This window comes from Cyprinodon variegatus, unplaced genomic scaffold (assembly GCF_000732505.1).
Source record: "Cyprinodon variegatus isolate N-32 unplaced genomic scaffold, C_variegatus-1.0 Scaffold2, whole genome shotgun sequence".
NCBI classification, from domain to species: Eukaryota; Metazoa; Chordata; class Actinopteri; order Cyprinodontiformes; family Cyprinodontidae; genus Cyprinodon; species Cyprinodon variegatus.
Genome location: NW_015150455.1, coordinates 677,818 through 697,069, shown reverse-complemented (window position 1 = coordinate 697,069; position 19,252 = coordinate 677,818). Strand labels below are relative to the sequence as shown.

Sequence of the window (19,252 nt, the reverse complement as noted above, 5' to 3'; positions counted from 1 at the left end):
ATTAATAGTGTTACCTTTTTTCTTCTTCCTTTTTTTAATTACTTTCTTTTTTTGCAAGATAGTTAATCTTAATTTAATGTAGTGTCACAAATTAAAGACCTGCATTTATGAAATGTGTTGCTATGCTATTTAAAGTATTCCTCACATTACACGTTTTGAATTAGAATATTTAGTGTAGACACAAATTTCTTACAGTTTAGCAGCTGATTTAGTTCAATGTATTAGGGATGAAATGGTTGGAAGTTTGATTTGCAATTTTCAGCATTCATCTGTTTTTGCTTTTTTTTTTTTTTTTTCTGCCATATGTTAATGTGTAATCAAACAGTCCTTGGAATCAGACAAAGACAACCCAAGTTTACAGAAGGAATATATAATGTTGTAATAAGCGTGTGATTCTTCTCTCCCTAGACTTAAAAAAAACTTCAGTATCAGTTGCTATCAGACATTTGCTACAATTTAATGTTTTATGTTTTTAAATTTTGTATCAAGGTTTTTACTTTTCTGTTGAGGATTTGTCCTATGTCACCACATTTAAGTAAGATTTAAATCCTGAATTAGCTGGACAACTCCAAAACTTAAATTTTGTCCTAACCTGTAGCAGGTCAGTTTTTGGAGGGATTTTCTGCAGGAGAGGAGAAATCAAGGTTTCATTATGTATAGTCGGTCACCTAGGTCCTGAAACAGCATAAAAGCCCCAAATCATTTCATCACCATTACCATGTTTAACAATATGCATGTTCTTTCTTTTTTTTTTTTCTAAAATGCTGTATCAGTTTAGTATGACTTTAAAAAAGTTCCACTTTTGTCTTCTCAGTCCACAAAAAATTTCACCAGAAGTCTTTATGGGCCATTTTGTAATTTTATTGGCTTGCAGTTGTTTTGTCTTGAAAGTCTCCTATAGGGGGCATTCTTGTCTGGATTTATTATTTTCAGCATAACCCTTTATTGAAGGAAATTTGTTTAAAAGATAATTTTGTATTGTTTCTGTTTTTTTTGTACCTCCCACACAGGTTGGATTAAACAAAAACAGGTAGAAAAAAAGGCAACTATATTTTCACAGAGGGTTGGCTTGGTTAGGATAGATTTTTATTTATTTTGCAAAAGCATCATTACAAAAACTGAATTTTAGATTTGCACATTATGGTCATACATTGTTTTATAATCCAAAACATTTAGATGTAGTTAAAGCAAAAAAACAAAAAAAAAAAAAAAAAAATGAAATCTGTAAGAAGAAAAATAATTTTTTCATAGCAGAGGTCCGTTTTAGTCTGGCAAACATCTAATCAAAACTAAGCAACACCTGAAAGGTCAGGAGGGATTACTCCAAAAGAAAAAAAAATCACAACTTTTAGTTAATTTATCTCCTTCAAAACAAAATTTGCAAGCTTAATGTGGTCTAGCTCATGTTCAGTCCAGCTAAGCAACATTTCTTTAAAGCTACAACTGCTGCATAACCTTTTTGCATAAATAGTATCAATAAATATCTACTTTACACAATTGTTTTAAACAAGTATCTATTTTATTTCTATCTTAAGGTTTAAAAATAAACAAATCTAAACCTTAGCAACATGACAAATATATATTCTTCCAAGAGATTTTGATATTTTTGGGCCAGAACTTTTCTTCTATGACTTTTTTCATCAGTTAATCACTTTATTGCGATTAACTGATGAAAAAAGTAAGTAGTCCTTGTAATGACTTCTAAAAGTATTAATGGAGTCTTTATAATTTATTAGAAGCCCTTCTGGAAATCCAGACAGTCTCAGGTTGCAGATCTCTGGTCAGGTCTACTAGTCAATGAAACAAACTAGAGAAGTTTATACATAGATATAGTTTTATTTTCTTAATAATGGCCTTCACCATAATGTATCATGTTCATATTAAAGTTGAACTCAAGAATTGGACAAACATGAGAGAAATCAATACTTAAGACTTTGTTTTTTAATTTGATTTTATTTTGGCTGTCTGGACAAACAGCAACCTCACAAATCTTTGTCAGAATCTTGAGTTTATTTTACCACACAGTGTCAATTCATATCTTTATCATTTCAGCAATTTTCAGAAGAAAATACTGATTTAATTTTAGGAGAAAAAAGCTTCACTAAATGAAGTGTGAAATGTTAGCTTCTACAGCACGATAAGAATCATAAAACATTAATTATTTCATAGAAACAATCCACAAAATTAGAGCAGCTTCATGTTTAGAGGATGGAAACAATCTCTGCTCCACCGATGATGTCCTGGATGAAGTTTTTCAGCTTAAAGGTTGGAGCGTGTGAGCCAAGGAAACTCCTGCAAAAACAGACATTCCAATCATTAACTTTTCTGAGCTGAGAGTCCTTCATTTAGCTTTCATCTTCCAAGATCCAACTTCTTGTCTAAGAACATGAAATATATGTTAAACAACAATTTGATAACCCCACTTCACACATAGGGAGAGTTTTTCCCTCATGGGGCTATGAACCAGAGACATAGACCTTCATGCCACCTTCAGATTCGCCTGCCGAGGGGTTGCGTGGATACATTTAACATAAACACAGAGGGCCGTGCTTTCTAATTACAGGATCCCTGAAATAGAAAGGTCAGCTCAGAGCAAAATGGAAGGATTGTGAGAGGGATACACCAGCTCGGTTGTTCACCTAGGGTGCACGGATTAATGCTCAGTGTGGGATGTCGGTCTACAAAGCAGTGGGAGGATGAGACGAGGGTTGAGCTGTTTGATGCTGTTTGATGCTATACCGAACTGCGGCCCTCTTTGTCTTACAGCCCAGCCAGCTGCACAAGAACGAGGGTCTAAAATCCCTCGCCTTTGCCCTAACTGGCTTAGAATATTTGCAACATCTAGGGATACAATACAGAGAATTAATCTTTATATAATAATTATCTAGACTTTTTAAAAGACTATGCTGATTTATCTTTCTTTTTATTAAACAAGTTCTTATTTAACAAATCTAAGAGAGTTTATTGGAACCCTGCTTTACTCATTCATGTAATACGTTTGGTGTTTATCATGCTTAAGATGTTACCGAGGTTACCATGTAAACGGTGAAGGTGGTTCCTCTCTAACCCACAGCGAGCCAGGAGACTTACTGTCCGTCATTTTTAAACCTTGTGCAGAGATTCATATCCCAGTTATTAATTTTTCCATATTTTATTTGGTCACCTTACTGTTACACTTCAATATAAAGAGCTTGCAGAAAATAATTTATAACACTTAAAATTCAAATATCAGTAAATTTCTGTGTAATTTTCAGGGTAACTTCAAAGAAGCTTATAACTTTCAGAAACCACCTAATGTATTGATGCATAGAACCATCTGCCTCAACTTCTACACCACCTGTAAAGAACGTTAGCATAAAAATGCCACAAAAAATAAGGACAGCTATTTTGATTACTATTGCTTATTTAAAAACAAACCAAAAAGAGAACAGGAGTGTTGTGATTTTCCTCAAACTTTCACTATGGAATAGAGGTTTAAGGTTCAATCAATTACCACAAAGAAATTGCAACTCTGATTTGAGAATTCATCCTACTGAAAAACTTCACCATATGGAAACAACTAACACCTTAATAAAATGTACAAACTAACAATAATATCTGCCGAGTTTTTCACATTTGTGGAATGGCTGCTATCTTATATGTTGAGATAGTGAGAGATTTAAGTACCCCACCAAAAAATTACTCGAGTTAAGTAAAGATACTCAAAAAAAAAAAAAAAAGAACCTAACTACAGTAATAAAGTAAATGTACTTGTTACTTTTCACCACTGACTAAATATACCATAGGTGGACTCCATTTAACCTGTAGAAACATCTTGAAGATGATTCATTGACAGCATGACCTCAGCTCAATTTGTAGCTTTACAGAAAAGGCTGTGAATGCTTATGGAAATGTGAAGTCTTAGTTTTCTGTTTTCAGTATGTTTGTAACAACTCCTCTTCACATTGTCATTAAAGGTTGTGTGTAGAATTTGGAGGACAGATAAAAAATTGATACCATTTAAGAAAAGGCTGTAACTTTAATTTGGAAAAAGTGTTTTTTATATGGGGTTTTATCTGATATACCAGCACAAGGGTATCAGTGTAAAACAGGATTTAAATTACTTTAATTTTTTTTTCTAGTTTTTTCAGATAGAAATCTCGAAAATGTGATGTGAATTCCCTAATTCCCTGTGAATAATGTTTCACTGCAGCTACAGCTGAAAGTCCTTTAGAGTTTACTTCCACCAGCTTAGCACATCTTAAGAATTTAACATGTTTATTATTCCTTGCATTATAACTCTAGCTTAGTCAAATTAAGAACAGCTATAAACATCAATTTCCAAATCCTGCCATGGATTCTGAACTGGATCTAGATTTAATTTTTGCATGAATGTGTTTTGATCTACAGCGTTTGTATTTGTTGTTATGTGGAAGGTAAAACTCCCATCCAGTCTCAAGTCATTTGCTGCAGGTTTTGTTTTCCGATCCCCACTGTTTGTTATTTCACTCCATCCATTTTCCTTATCAACTCTGAGCAGCTTCCCTGTGGATCTAACAGAGTGATGCTGCCAGTGTGATGTCCAATGTTTTTTTTTTTTTTTTGTGACATATAACTTTTTGCGCATAGAACTTTTCTTAATGAAGAGAAAAAGGAAAGTGAAAAAAATTCTTTGACTACTACTAATATTTGCAAAAATAAAAAACACCATTCTTTTCTTTGGACTTACTCATGGTGTGCTGCTTTGTTTTTGTAAAAATGTGGAGGAAATTCAAAAGGCATAAATCCTTTATATCCCCGACTAATCTACGTAGGTCATCTACCTGCTGCTTTCTATCAGATGACGGGTCAATTAGGACGTTGAGCAGACACGGCCTCTCCCAGTCGTCCAGGCTGAGCTGCAAGGCGTCTCGCAGCTCCTCTGGGGTCCTGACAAGAAACCCTCGACCTCCAAACGCTGTCATCACTTCGTCATAGCGGGCCTCAGGCAGGAGGGCGACAGGAGGGGCCCTGAAAGAGAAGACGCTTTCGCTGTAACACACCTTAGAATACATAGGAACAAAAATTAGATTTATGAAAGACTCACACAGAAGTCAGGTTGCCCATTTTTGACATTTCTTTCCAAGTCTCAGGGTCTAATCCACTGTAAATACCGTTATTATTTACCACAATAACGATCACAGGCAGATTATACCTAATTTAAAAGAAAGACATAGCATTAAAGGTAATGCCTGCTGGTGCATATATATATATATATATATATATATATATATATATATATATATATATATATATATATATATATATATATAGACATCATATATGAACACGGTGTAATGGACCTGCACATGGTCTCAACCTCCATGCCGGAGAAGCCGAAGGCGCTGTCTCCTTCCACGCAGACGACTCTTTGGGGTTTGATCTTGGTCCCCTCCACTGCAGCTGCTGCTATAGCAAAGCCAAGGCCAACTCCCATCGTTCCAAAGGTGCCGGCGTCCAACCTTCACATCACCATAGTGACCAAACACAGACTCTGACATTCAGACTTTATCCTGACAATTTAACCAGCACTCTATTGTTAGTGTGGAAAACCTTTAGACTAATGAATCTTTTATTCAGCATGGGAATAAAAATCCATTGTCCCAACTGTTTTCACCACTGAGACGAGGTTTAGTCAACTCCTACGACATGTCCTAATGTGAGAGAATCGGACCATTTTGGGCTATTTAAACCCCAGACAAACAGAAACTCATAGATTGAATCATGAAGAAGCACAAAGACACTCTGAACAATTGAAAAATAGGTCTGAATAAGAAACACTTCAGTTTAATTTTTTAATGGGATTTTTAAGGCTACAATTTTGTCTGTCATCTCTAAAGCAAAAATATTGATTCTGATTAAATGTTTTCCCCCTAATTTTTAGTTAGAAATGATTATGCTGCAATAAAAGATGGGCATTTTTTAAAAGAGGTGCTAAGAAATTAAACTGCAGACCTTCAAATATCAGGTATGTTTCAATTCAACTGTTTAAATTTGGATGAATAAAATAGAATATCCCTTTATTGTTCCACAATAGGGACAATTTTTGTGTTACAGCAGCAAAGATTATAGCAAAAGTAGTCACACAAGTGTGGACTTTAGAAAAGTGTATAAAAATAACAGAATAGTCAAGAGTTAAAAAAGTGAACAAATAAGTAGGCTACTGTAAATTATTTTTACAATATAAATACTGTGCACCGGGAGAATAAATAACCAATATACAGCTATGGACATTTTTACAGTAATGGATATTTGAAAACAGCAGCAACATTAAAGCTGTGCAAAATGACAGCAGCATGTTATTAAACTGACTAAGACAGAACTGTGCAAAATCAGCATGAATGTAACAACCTATTGAGGTTGTTGGGAATAGTGATGGTTATTAAGGTGCTAAGAAATGTAACATTTCACTCCAGCGCTTTTCTTTTCAAATATCAGGTACCGGTATGTTAAAATTCAAATGTTTAAATTTGGATTGCACAAGATAAGAAGAAAGATATATTTAATTTCTCATAAAATACCTTTCAATTTCCCAACATCAATGAGTTTTCCTCTATGTACCACAATTGCCTTTATAATAGGCCCCTTTAGTCAGTTTATGAGGGAGTAATTCAGGCTGATGCTCTGGTTGTGCACATGGCTGGGACACATTGTTCCCTGTTCTTCGACTGGCTGTTCTGCTGAGTCTTTATTAACAGGGTTGATATCTACCCTGGGAAAAGATAAAAAGTCTCTTTTTGCTACAAAGATTTTTTGTTCAAAATAACTTAATGTTTAGAACATTCTTTCCCTAGATGACTTTACGCTTCTAAACATAAGACCTGTGCTGTTCTTCTTCTCCCATCCATGTTCACAGCACTTATGGCGCAAACATGTAAACAAAACAACCCTATGCTTCTTTAATACTGGAATTTCTCTCATGTTTGTCCAAATTCTGGAATTGAGGTTTGACTTCTTTACTGAATTTAGGGCATAACTGTGTTAACTTGAATTTCTTTAATTATTTGTTAAACTTCTGCACTCAGCTCCATCAGTGCACGGCTGCAGCACCCGACGCTTTAGAAAGAAGCCGCCTCACCTGTGTCGGGGTAGGTAATTATTAAGCATGGTGCGTCCGATGTCCATGGTGTTGGCACCTTCGCTAACAATGATGCAATCATGTGGAAGCAACTGGGAAATGTGATGAAACACGGTGTAGTAGTTCATGGGCAATGTTCCTTTGAGGGCGAGAGCCTGCAACGAATGCAAAAACTCCTATTAGGAATACCTCCGAAGGTAATGAAGCAGCAGGATGAGTGAGGGAAACACACCTTTGATATTTTCGCGTTAGCAGCAATCTTCTCTTTGAGCGTGCCCCACCACTCCGAATTGGACAGATATCTCCAGCCATCATTGCGGATGCAAGTCAAAAGCTAAACGGCAGAGATCGAATTATTAAATCAGTCTCCAGCTACAGAAAATACAAACAGGTGAATCTGTTGACAGACCTGAGCCACAACAGCACCAATGTCCCCCAAGAGAGCCACCCTTGGAGTCACGTTGTTTCCCATCTCCTCTGCGCAAAGGTCAACCTGCAAGAAGTTGGTGGTTTTATTTTACTCCAAAGCAGCAACAGGTTACTGCCTTTATACCAGGTTTTAGTGTGGCTTGATTCATGCACATTCACACACCTGAATGACCTTAACATGAGGGTTAAATCTGGGAGGCAGACCAAAATGCAGCATCCAGTTCAGCCTGGCTCCCAGCAGAAGCACCACATCGGCATGAAGAAGCGCTCTACGTAACAACATTACATTTATTTTATTGTTGTGGCAAAATATCAGTAAAATGTAGAGAAAAAAAAACAGGTTCTTTAAAGGATATGTAGCCAAACCTTTTTTATAATCCAGCATAACTTTTTTTGCAACTAGAAGACTTTTAAAATCAAATTAGTAATCTATGGGTATATGCTTCCCTAGCTTTTGAGCATAGCATGGTACAACAGTTTCAGACTGGATAAGGACCCACCGTGAATAATAGGCAGGATAGAATTAAATATTAAAGAATGAATATGAATAAGAGCGTTTACTGTCATACCATCATAAATTTAAACACACAATATTTGCTAGATTTATGAGAACTGTGTTCTTTGCTAAAGAGGGTTAAAAAGTAGTTTGCTTCACAGAACACTTGAGATGGCTGCCGTTAAACAAGGAATAAGTATGTGGAAAAGTACTTTATCATGACCACATGTTGGTGCTGTTGGGTATGTGTAATGCTGAGGGCCAAAGATGATAAACTAGCTGCTACCATTAAAAGCTGCAGGCCTTTGCTTCTGAATTTAAAGGTGAAAGATCAACTGGTGGCCAAGAGGCAACCAACACAGAGCTACAGAATGATCAATACAGGAAATGCAGGAATGTTCATTTGAAATTTGAAGTATTTAATCCCTGTGAGAGCTTTCATGTTATACTAAGTTTCCTTTGTTTTCTCAGATGTGTTGGCAAGAGAGAAGATGATTTCTTCTTATATGTTTTCTAGACAATTAACTTCCGTTTTATCCAGATGTGTATCCTGAGCAAACAGTTCAGATTGAAAAATAAACTAAAATTCATTGTTATTACAAGAAGCCGTTAAAACATTTATTATGTCACCATGAAACAGGTGAAAACACTTCTCAAATGGAGGTCCTGTTATTAAATGTTTGTTTCTTGAGCTTGGGCTAACTGTAGGTCGGAGGCGCTGACCTGGAGCGGGCGGCAGCAGCACAGTTGGGATGATCGTCAGGCAGGACTCCTTTCCCCATTGGTGTGGGGAGGAACGGCAGCCCAGTCTCCTCCACAAACTGCCGCAGCACATCTTCGGCTCTGCTGTACGCAGCTCCTGTTTAGTAAAACAAACCCTCACAGAATCATTCTGCAAACAAATAAATTGAAATCCCTATCCTATCAGCAGTGATTGAAAGTTTGGCGGGTTTGAAAAAATAACCCTTTCGTTGTATTACCCTTTCCAATGATGACTAACGGTGTTTTTGCTGCTTTCAGGACAGAGACGGCCTTTTCAATTGCATCGCCTGCAGCCGAGCTCACAGGAGGAGGTGGACAGCAGGGCACCTCTCTGCATCAGAGACACATTTATAATAATATTTAATACTTAAACCAGCTTCTCTACATGAGGATAGCTTAAATAAAAACCATGCAAGAAATGAAACCAACCTGACTTTGTTGCGTTCTATTTTAGCATTGACCATGTCCCCAGCAATGTCGACGTAAACAGCTCCTGGGCGACCATATATGCTGGTGCGGACTGCCTACAGGCGAACAGACATGGTATAATGTAGTTAACTATTAAGAAAAACATGGATTTTACAACATAAAAAGAGATGACCTGTAATCACCTTTTCTATGACTGAAGGAATGGCTTCCAGACTACTGGGCCTGGCAGAGAACTTGCTGTATAGGTGGCATGACTCCACCTGAGAACAAACAAAAAAAAGGAATCAGAACAGTGAATTGAATACAGAGAATAATCCACAAGGAGCACCAGAGACCTGAGGGAACTCCTGAAAGGCTCCTGTTGTCTCCTGGCTTCGATCAGAGGAGCCTCCAATCACAATCACCGGCCTGTAAAAAAATCAAAACCTACTTTACAGCTCCGTGCAAAAGTATTCATATCACTTTAACCTTTTCCAGTTTTACACTATTAAAACCTCAAACTTCAGTATCTTTTATCGGGTGTTTTGTGGTAGAAAAACACAAAGTATCATTTATCTATTTAGTGGAGGGTAGACCAGCTTTCCCCTACGGATCTGCTGGGTTAAAATGTATCCACTCTTAACAAAACACAATCTTAGCTGGACTAAATCGTGTAGCTTTGACTCTTCCCTGCATTATTAATGAAGATTTTTACTGACTGAGCCCTTCTAATAATGAAAATAAAAGTTGAATCTCTAACACAGTCTCCATTCTTTTGCAGCTTCTAAGACAAGTTATTAAGATCCATCCAGCACGAAGCTGCCATATTGGACCCCGTTCACAAATTAGTAGCCTAATCACATGTATCAGGTCATAAAGATCCCGGTTACATATAAACACTGCACTTCTCAGATTTTCATATGTCAAAAACAATTAAAAACTATGCATTACAACACTAACTGAAAGAAGATGAAAACAATGCATTATATTGATCCCAGACTTGAGGAACTATTGGAATTGAAAGGTAAATCCAATGCAGTATTCATTATTTTCTCCCTTTTATTGTGAATTTATTGCAATTTTTATTACTATTCTATTTTTATTCATAATTCTGTTTTAAACCCTTTTTATCTGTGATATAGTAACTATTTATCCTGTATTATAACCCCGCTAATGTATATAAAATCCATTTCCTAACTTTCCTGCATAATCTGTATATAGTTTTCATATTTATTTTTTATAGCCTCTTACAATTAGTCTCTGTTTATGTATACCATTTATAGTCCATACATACATAGTCTCTGTACACATATAAATAAATATATATATCCTGTATAGCACTTCTGGATAGATGCAAACTACATTTCGTTGCTTTGTACTTTTGACAGTTAAATGACAATAAAGTTGAATTTTACTCTATTCTATTGTGAATCTCTTTGCAAAGCATGTTTTTTATGTGCTATATTATTATTTTTTTTAATTAATTGAATTGCTAATTTTGCTCACCTTCACGTGTTGCTGTTCCATTTAAAACCCTTTATAGGACACTCAGAGAAATACTTTGAAAATAAAAAAAATCCAGTCAATAGTGTAATTGAATCCAGGACCAGACCTTATTACCTTTGTTACATTCAAAAAATATGGATATTTTGACGGTAAAAATTAATGTCAGTGTAATAACAGGAAGCACCAACTTGCCTCAATATATTAAGAAAACTAACAAAAGTGTGTCTACAAGAAATTAATTTAAAAAACACTCAGAGAGTGAAAGGAACACATTTTTTTTTTGGTCCAACATAACCTTAGAGACATTAATGCTGATACTAGCACTTAAATTTTTTAGTTTATATACCTAAATATAATTGCTAACTTGGCTTATTAACTTTTTAACTTTTCAATTAGCTTTTTACCTTTTATTTTCTTGAATTTTTAGCTTTTGCTTTTCAACTTAATTTCCAGCAGGTAATATATCATTCAAGTGCTCATCTAATTGGTCAAATGCCAAAATAAAATGTACAGCCATGTAGCAGGATCTTTGCTGAATAGCTGGATATAGATCTAGTGCTTCTAGACCTCACTGAGGGGTGGGGATTAGTAAGGCAAGTGATCAAAAGGGATTTTAAAGAGTTAAAAATTCCCCCAAAACCTAAATGTAAAAAAAAAAGAGAAAGAAACTTAATGAATAACATGTGTAGTGAGAGCATGTCAAAGCTTTGTTTATTGTTTCTGGTGTACCAGCAGTTAATGTTAGCGTTGGCCATCCCCCCCAGAGCATGGATGAGTCCAGGTCCAGACACCACCAGGCAGGCTCCTGGTCTGGATTCACACATCAGATCAACAATAAGCAACATGTGGATAAAGTGACACAGCAGCTGTGCACATTGTTCTGTTCAGCAACTCAAACACTTACCTCCCTGTTATGTATCCAACCGCAGATGCAGCATAGCACGCCTGTTGGAAGACAACCATAAATGAACATGATGCTAATGGTTTAGTCAAACACTGAGCTTCTGTTATTACCGCCTGCTCGTTCCTCATTCCCACATATTTGACCCCAGCAGCCTGAGCAGCCATGGCCACTTCTATCACAGGAACACCAACTATCCCAAACATGAACTCCACTTTCTGCAGGATGGAAAACAGCTCGGAATTACATTAACGCCAAATAGTTTGAGGTTTGGCAGTTGGGCAAGTTTTTTTTATTTTTTTTTTACCCAGACCATGAACTCTGACACAGTTCTGGTGCATTAAAGCTACATTTCAACATCTTACCTGAGTCTTCAGAGACTCAGCAATGAGCTGAGCGCCTGTCACTTCGTCCATGACTCCTGAGAAATCCCTTTTAATCCTTCGGTTTATTAAACTTGGGCTAATAACTCAAACTAATGTCATAGCTTTGACTCTTTGGAACCTAGAGCGCCTTCGACACGCCCATTTTGGTTTATTTCCGGATTACGGACCAATCAGAAGCCCAGCCCCTCCCCCGCTGCTGATTGGTTCTTTGTTTAGAAGCACTACAGCCCTCTGCTAAGTAAAATAATTGGGTGTTAGCGGCGTCTCAGTCTAGCAAAATTCTTAATCTTTCTCCAGACAATTTAAAATGTTAAATTAATTTTTTTCTCTTAACATTTTTTTTTAATTATTTCTTCTGGGACAAGTATCCACCTTGTGGTAAATTGAAGTAATACAATTATAGGCAATACAAAAAAAAAAAAAAAAAGACTCATGCTCCTTATTAAATAACTCATTTATTACTCATAAAATATACAGCAATCTCAGTACTGAAAGAACTCAATGCAATTTTGAATTCACAGTCAAAATTTCTATGTACATGCTAGTTTCATTCCTCTTCAAGAAAAAGCAAGGGAAAGAAATGAAAATCTTCCCATTCTATCGATTCTAACAAATGTACACACTTCCAGTTAAAATAGCATTTTAATGATCAAAACTGTGAGTTTCTGCATTCTGGTATAAGAGTCTTGTTTTGTTTTTTGTTGTTTTTTTAATTTAAGTTAAAGCAAGCAAAACTAATATTAGAAAGAACAAACGTCACTTGGAAGAAAACCAAATGCTTTCCAAAATGCAATTATATTCATTTTCAGTGTTTCTCATGTCCAAGCAGAGCCAGAGATTCCTCAGTGCCAGATCAGTGGTTAAACTCACCAAAAGCACAATTTCACAGCTGCCTCTCCAAACCCATTTTTTTTTTAACTTAGAAGGCACAAAATGAACAAACAAAATGAACCAAAAGTGTACAAATAATTAGTCATTTCAATTCTAAACTGTGATGAAGAGGTGAATATACAAAGGTAAGGTCGATCTCTAATAACCTGTCACATGTAACAAATGTCTGAAATTTACTCAGGATAGTGAATCAGCCATTTAAAATAAAAAGGGAGTTTAAGACATTTAAATTTGTTTATTAAAATTTTGATTTTTGAAAAATACATGACCCCCCCCAATATGAAGTACAAGTTTTAAATTCATTATGACAGATGTAGTGTGCAGATACTGGATGGAAACTACTCTCTTTATCCTTACTGATCAGAAAAAGCCAACTGAAATCAAACTTAGTCATTTACGTAGTTAAAACAGAGTTAAAACTCTTTTGGTCCCTCTTGGTGTAACTATCCATTGGTGTGCACACACACCTTTTCAGCATGTTATTGCCTTAAAACAGCTGCCTTCTGCCAGACAACATCAGTTTCTAACACTTGAAGAGTCAGCGTTGGTAAAGCAGTGGTTACTGAGCTCCAGTATCAGCTGAAGGGCACCTTGTGCTGGATAAGGTTGGGATGAGCATGGGCCAGCCTGTTGCACCTCCTCCCTTCTTTTGCTCTCCAGTGGAGACTCTCAAGGCTCCTGTTTAGGAGATTGCGTCTTGAGAAGCCCTCCCAAGCTTGTGGTAGGTGATTCTTTTTGTTTTTAAGACACAGTGTATGTGCTTGTGCATTCAGCGCCATTCCTCTTTTGCCTGCTTCAGTACGTCTCGGAATCAGAGTCATTGAGTTCCTCGTCTTTGTAGAAGCCGTCGTGATGGCTGATGTTGTTGAAGCTGCAGTAGGAGGTGTGGTCGCTGCGCAACGTTGGCAGGCTGTCGAAGGTGGCGCTCTTGGAGGGGCTGGTGGTGTAGTGGTTAACGGCACTGAAAGGAAGGGTGGGCGCCAAGGTGCAGGGGGAAACAGGCATCATGGTGGCCAGGATGAGAGCGAGGCAGTCTGCAACGTCTTTGTTGGGGGCACAAGCCAAGGCGGGCGTGTAACCTGAAAAACAATGAGGCATACAGGATATAAACAAGCCAAGGAAAATTACCAATAGTTCCTAGCAAACCTAAATGTCTCCAAAATCTGACAAACTTTGGTGCAAATTAATCAGGCTCATTACTGTAAAACACTTTATATAAGTAACATTTCTAAAACATATCAAATGCCAATCCTTTCTCTCTGTATTAACAGATAAACAAAAGCCCAGTATAATCTCTTTTGGTGTCCCGACAACAGCAAATACAGGTGGGAAAGCTTTTGCAACATCAGGAGGAAACAAAAAAGAAAAAGGAAAAAAATCAAGCAGGTTGTTGAGAAAAGTTTCCACTTTGGAGAGTGTAACGAGAAAGCTCATTTCAGCCACTTCTATCCAGGATCTTGTTCTGTTGCTCATGATCTAGATTTCATGACCATAGGTGAGGGAATAAATTAATGATCTCCTGTTCCATTCTCCCCCCACCCCATAACAGGACCCAAAGATACTTGAACTCCTCCACCCGAGGCAGGAACTCTCCTCCAAGCTGAAGGGGACATTTCTCCAGTCGAGAACCATGGCCTCAGACCTGGAGGAGCTGATTCTGATCCCAGCTGCTTCACACAACGTTGAACAGACGTTAGCAGACCCTCACTACTTGTTTGGGCCTGATGAGTCAGTCCTGCTTCCTCCTCTTCCAGCGTAGTCAGATCACCATCAGGTGGTGATTGGTGATAGCTCCGCCCCTCTTTTCACCCGAGGGTCCAAGACATTCAGCCGAAGATCGACTACAAAGATCACTGGCATCCAACCTAGGGTTGTCCTGGTGCCTACTGTAACAATGGACATCCTTATATTCGAAAATAATTTCCATTATGGACAATTCTTGACTTAGAGAGAAGCCCAAAAATGAAACACCACTCAGGCTCAGAGCTGGGGGTCTGTTCCCTCTGATCATGCCCGTCCAGGTGGAGGAACATGATCAAAGACCGTCCCCCTACTCAAAGGCGAACGGATGCAGCCCTCTCATCCACTGGTTTAAACTCCAACACGAGGCGGCTAAGCTGGGGGGAGACAAGCAGACCCACTCCAGCCCTGCGACTCTCCCACCTCAATAGAAGAGTCCAGATACTCTTAAGGAGCTGGCTTCCAGCGGCAGGCCATCTGTGGAGGCGAGCCTGACTTAGATCTGGGCGATAAACTGAATATATACCATTACCATCATGCACTACAATAACCAGCAACAATTTTCCCATGTTGGTAAAATAAATAAACCTAGTTTTGCTTCTTTTTAATCTGTGTTCGCTGATGGCTGGTATTTCCTTCCCCTTTAAGAAACTGCAGCATATGGGGAATCATGTGACTCCACTGATCCAGTCAAAAGCGTAAACAAAGAGAATGGCAGATGAGCCCAGTAAAGAAGCGTCTAACACAGCTGTAAACGAAATCAAATCAGTTACTCTGGTGGAGCCGAGTTAGAGCAGAGATAAAGCTGAGCGTGCAGAGAAGAGGTTGAGCGTGCGGCAGAAGGGTTGAGTGAGGGTGTGTGAGTTTAAACGGTGCACATTTTTCACACTGCATGTTCAGTTCCGTGGCACCAAAATTACACAATAGATGTTGAGCAAAAGAACACAAAATGCAAAGTTTTTCTAAAAACTGGGGGGACAACCCAAAGTAACACATCCAATCGTCACTATCTACAGCACAACCAGGCTGTTGCGTTCAAAGATGTGCAAAAGGATCCTTTAACTTTGCGCAAAAATGTTTGCAAGAAAGGAAACATTTTTCTCCTGTTCAATGAGACATTTTTTAACCTGAACGGACACAAAACTTTAAAGGGGTCATAGAATGATTATATAAGGTATTAGTTGCTGGTCCTTAAGGTCTCTGAACAGGGTGTGTGACATTCCTGACTCCCCTGAACATTTGGCAGTTCAAGTGACTAAATCTATCTAATGTGACAGCAATAGCTTTTCTTGCATGTAAACCGATCAACTATTCAGCGATCAACTGCCAGGAGTGAATGATCTCCTACTGCTACTCCTGCCTGAATCAAGACAAAGGAGCAGCAAGTCTGCACAGAACCACATTTAAGAAATCTGTCCTGATTGATCAAGTTCATCTTAATATGCAGCGTTAAACCAATAAACCAATATCATTCCAGCTTTCTCCTTTGGTTTATCCTTGTTTTTTTTTTCTCCAAGTATCTGAAAACAGGTATTTAAACCTCTATAGTTACAATTATTTGATCTGTGTCAGCTGCTAAAAAGTCTGCAAATCCAGTCTCCTCACACTTGGTGGGTGTTACCTGGCAGAGCAACCTGTGGCAGATGGCTACCTACCCTGCATGGGATGCAGCCTGAGGTCTCTCCCTGCTCAAACAAAATCATTGCTCTCCATTATCTGAAGGTTTCCTTCATGTTCTGCTACACTCAGCTTATATAAACAATGTGCATGACATATCGACTTAAGTACTGAATTAGTCACTACAAGAAATGCAAAACAAAATAAAATAAAATTGCATATAACTATTCTAGTGTAATGATAAAAAAAAAAACACATTTTGTCTTGATCTCCATTAAAAAGCAAAATGTTCACTAAATTAAGACAAAGATATTTGGATGACTTAGGGAAATGCTTATTTTTAATTATAGACTTCCAACATAATGTGTTCTACATAAATATACAAAAGGAAATGACTCTGCATAACACTTTGATTGAGACTTAATGCTGCTACAGAAATCCAATTTTTTCTTGTAGATGGGATACAATTAAAATGTTTAAAATAACACCTACGTCCTAATGTCAAAATGAAAACAACGTAGCCCTACTAACAAAAAGAAATGTTGGAGGAAAAACAAGAATATCTTTACAGAAAGCCTCAACACCTAAATAAGTGAGAGTGGTTACCGTTTTCATCGACCGCAAGGACACTGGCCCCCTTTGCAAGCAGCTCCTGCACCACCACAATCAGCCCATTTCTTGCAGCCACATGGAGGGGTCTTTAAACAAAGAGATATCCAGCTCTGTTAAAAAGCCGTTTTTGTTCAAAGCTTTGGACGGATCGATAAAGAGCTAAATGATGCATACGTCTGTAAGGCGGCGTTTGTAGCATTTATGAAGTTTCTGTCTGTAATCTTCTCCAATATCAACAAGGCACTGGTTTCATGTCCCTGTAGATGCAGATAGACACAAAAAAAAAATTAGATTACATGCAAAAAAAATAGTGATCAAAGCATGAAATACTTGCAGCGATTAAAACACTACACACAGATGGTCAGGCATACCTTACTGCAGGCCAGATGTAGTGCAGTGTTCTTTGCAGCATCCTGTAGAGTGAGATCTGCTTTTGCACTGCTGACCAGTAGCTCTACGCAGGGAAAACACAGTGAGTCTAATCTGATGTTCCATTGTTTATTTTGTACCACATAGGAATCATACTGTGTTAAAAACACTGGAGCATTCGTACCGACAGCGTTGGTCTGACCGTTCTCAGCAGCCATCATCAGCGGGGTCTTTCCTGCAGCATCAACACAGTTGACCTGAGCGTTGTGGCTCAGCAGCAGCTGTAGACACTCCACATGGTCTGTGAAGGCAGCGGCATGCAGGGGGGTCCTGAGCACAGAATATTATTTTGAACAAGGAGTTCAAAATCATCAGATATTGCAAATTGAAGTATTTCACTATGATTCACGTGAACAGTAACCTCTTAACTCTTTGAGGCTAAAAGCTTTATGATAAGGTGTACCTGTTTTTGCTGTCTTTATAGTTGACAATAGTAGGACCTAAAGTGTCTATCAACATCTCAGCTGCGCCTTCATTGTCCCGAATTCTGAATAGTAAAAAGACAAAAAAACAGAAATGCAGCCCCAGGGTTATTTGTTTGTTTAAAAGCTGAGCTTTCTAACACATTAAGCCAAACCTAAATAGGCACTTACACAGCACAGTGGAGAGGACTGAAAGAATTGCCTTCAGCCTTGTGGAAAATCTCTTGTTCGAGCAAAACCTCCACACATGTATCATGGCCTATGGGAGAGAGCATCAATTAAAAACAAAAAAAACTTTAATCTTTATTTAGTTAAAAACATCACATTTATCATTTAGGTGCATAAAGACATTGAATTGAAAAATAAATCAATAAAAAGCATTTTAGTGCTGCATCTTCTCTGCTAAATCAGCAACATGCTTGCATTTAAGTGCCTACATGCTACAACATCAGGTTTACATCTGTGTATATCAATTTGTATTTATTGATTGCTCGGTTTAAAAGGTCTTTAAACCTTCTTGTCTGTACCATTGTAGCAGGCCCAGTGCAGTGGGGTGTAGCCTTGGCTGTCTGTTAAGGCAGGCAGTGTTTCCACTGATTGGGCAGCATGCAAAAGGCCTCCGAGTACCCCAATGTGTCCGCAAGCCGCTGCCAGGTGGATCGGCGTGCGCCCTTTACAGTCTCGTACCAGGGCATTGGCGCTGTGCTGAAGTAAGGCCTCCACACATTCCTCGTGACCGGTCACAGACTAATGACAGGAGAAATACTTTTATTGATTTTTTTCTGAGCATTTTATTTCTGGAGTAACAACAAATCTCTGCACAAAGGTTGATAAAATTATAAAATAAAAAAATAGTTTGAATTCTCTTAAGTTTAAATTCTGCATATCTCAGCGAACCCATACCTTAGAAAACATAAAATGAAATTCAATAAAATGTTGCAGAACAGCATCTGTGAAATATACTTTTCCTTTCCAGCAATTTAACCAACAAGAAACGCTTACATTACCCTTTGCTCAATTTAAAGCTTCAACAAAACCGTATAATTTAAAGATAATCAGACATAATTTAATTTAAAAAAGCAGCAGCACTCAGGTTAAGTGCACCCTTGTTGGATAAAAACAAAACATAAAACAACAGGTAATAGCACTGAAGGGTTTGCACATCACAGAAATGAAACAGAATCTGCCTTTTCTCAACTCTGCTTTGGCAGATTGTAGACATTTTCTATTCAATCATAATCTAATGCTGTCTTAGCACCCTGTCCTCATGCAGGTTTCCAAGGAACTGTTCAGCGAAGGTGATAAATATCCAAATAAGGCAAAGAGGGACATAAGGAAACTAATAGTAAGCAGTTCTTAAAACAAAAAAGGAAATAAAAACAAAGCAAATGTTTACATACATTTAAGAAAAACAAAGTTTAAAACATAAGTTTAGCAAAAAAGTTAAGCTTTCCTTTTTTATGTAGGAAGTAAAATTAATGGCATAAACCATTATACAGTATATGTAGCCAGGATATATATATATATATATATATATATATATATATATATATATAT

At 37.6% G+C, this 19,252-nt stretch overlaps 2 protein-coding genes across 2 annotated transcripts in view; both read right to left on the bottom strand.

The window, feature by feature from the left end:
* Window positions 1–1,848: 1,848 nt before the first annotated feature.
* hacl1 (2-hydroxyacyl-CoA lyase 1) lies at window positions 1,849–12,014 on the bottom strand. Its single transcript, XM_015403753.1, has 17 exons — window positions 11,964–12,014; window positions 11,712–11,816; window positions 11,602–11,642; window positions 11,427–11,507; window positions 9,548–9,620; window positions 9,395–9,472; window positions 9,213–9,307; window positions 9,002–9,114; window positions 8,745–8,880; window positions 7,689–7,794; window positions 7,506–7,589; window positions 7,329–7,430; window positions 7,097–7,251; window positions 5,322–5,480; window positions 5,066–5,173; window positions 4,803–4,989; window positions 1,849–2,292 (listed from the first exon to the last, which is right to left on the bottom strand). The coding sequence occupies exons 1-17, from the start codon at window positions 12,012–12,014 to the stop codon at window positions 2,260–2,262; spliced, it is 1,707 nt and encodes a 568-aa protein (XP_015259239.1). The 3' UTR covers window positions 1,849–2,259.
* A 414-nt stretch (window positions 12,015–12,428) lies between these two features.
* The window catches only part of ankrd28 (ankyrin repeat domain 28), a 26,316-nt gene continuing 19,492 nt past the window's right edge, over window positions 12,429–19,252 (bottom strand). The window contains exons 21-28 of the mRNA XM_015370122.1: window positions 18,223–18,442; window positions 17,867–17,954; window positions 17,677–17,760; window positions 17,398–17,543; window positions 17,216–17,298; window positions 17,019–17,101; window positions 16,839–16,930; window positions 12,429–13,954 (exon numbers count right to left, since the gene is read on the bottom strand). Of these exons, the coding sequence (XP_015225608.1) occupies window positions 13,671–13,954; window positions 16,839–16,930; window positions 17,019–17,101; window positions 17,216–17,298; window positions 17,398–17,543; window positions 17,677–17,760; window positions 17,867–17,954; window positions 18,223–18,442 (1,080 nt within the window). The 3' untranslated portion in view covers window positions 12,429–13,670. The remainder of the gene's footprint in view (window positions 13,955–16,838; window positions 16,931–17,018; window positions 17,102–17,215; window positions 17,299–17,397; window positions 17,544–17,676; window positions 17,761–17,866; window positions 17,955–18,222; window positions 18,443–19,252) is intronic.

Excerpts from the sequence above, each read along its gene's own strand:
- hacl1 (XM_015403753.1), bottom strand. The coding sequence starts at position 12,014 with ATGGACGAAGTGACAGGCGCTCAGCTCATTGCTGAGTCTCTGAAGACT. Across the intron at positions 9,621-11,426 it reads AACGCTAACATTAACTGCTG|GCCGGTGATTGTGATTGGAG; the intron begins GTACACCAGAAA and ends ATTTTTTTACAG. Across the intron at positions 8,881-9,001 it reads GTTAGTCATCATTGGAAAGG|GAGCTGCGTACAGCAGAGCC; the intron begins GTAATACAACGA and ends TTTACTAAACAG.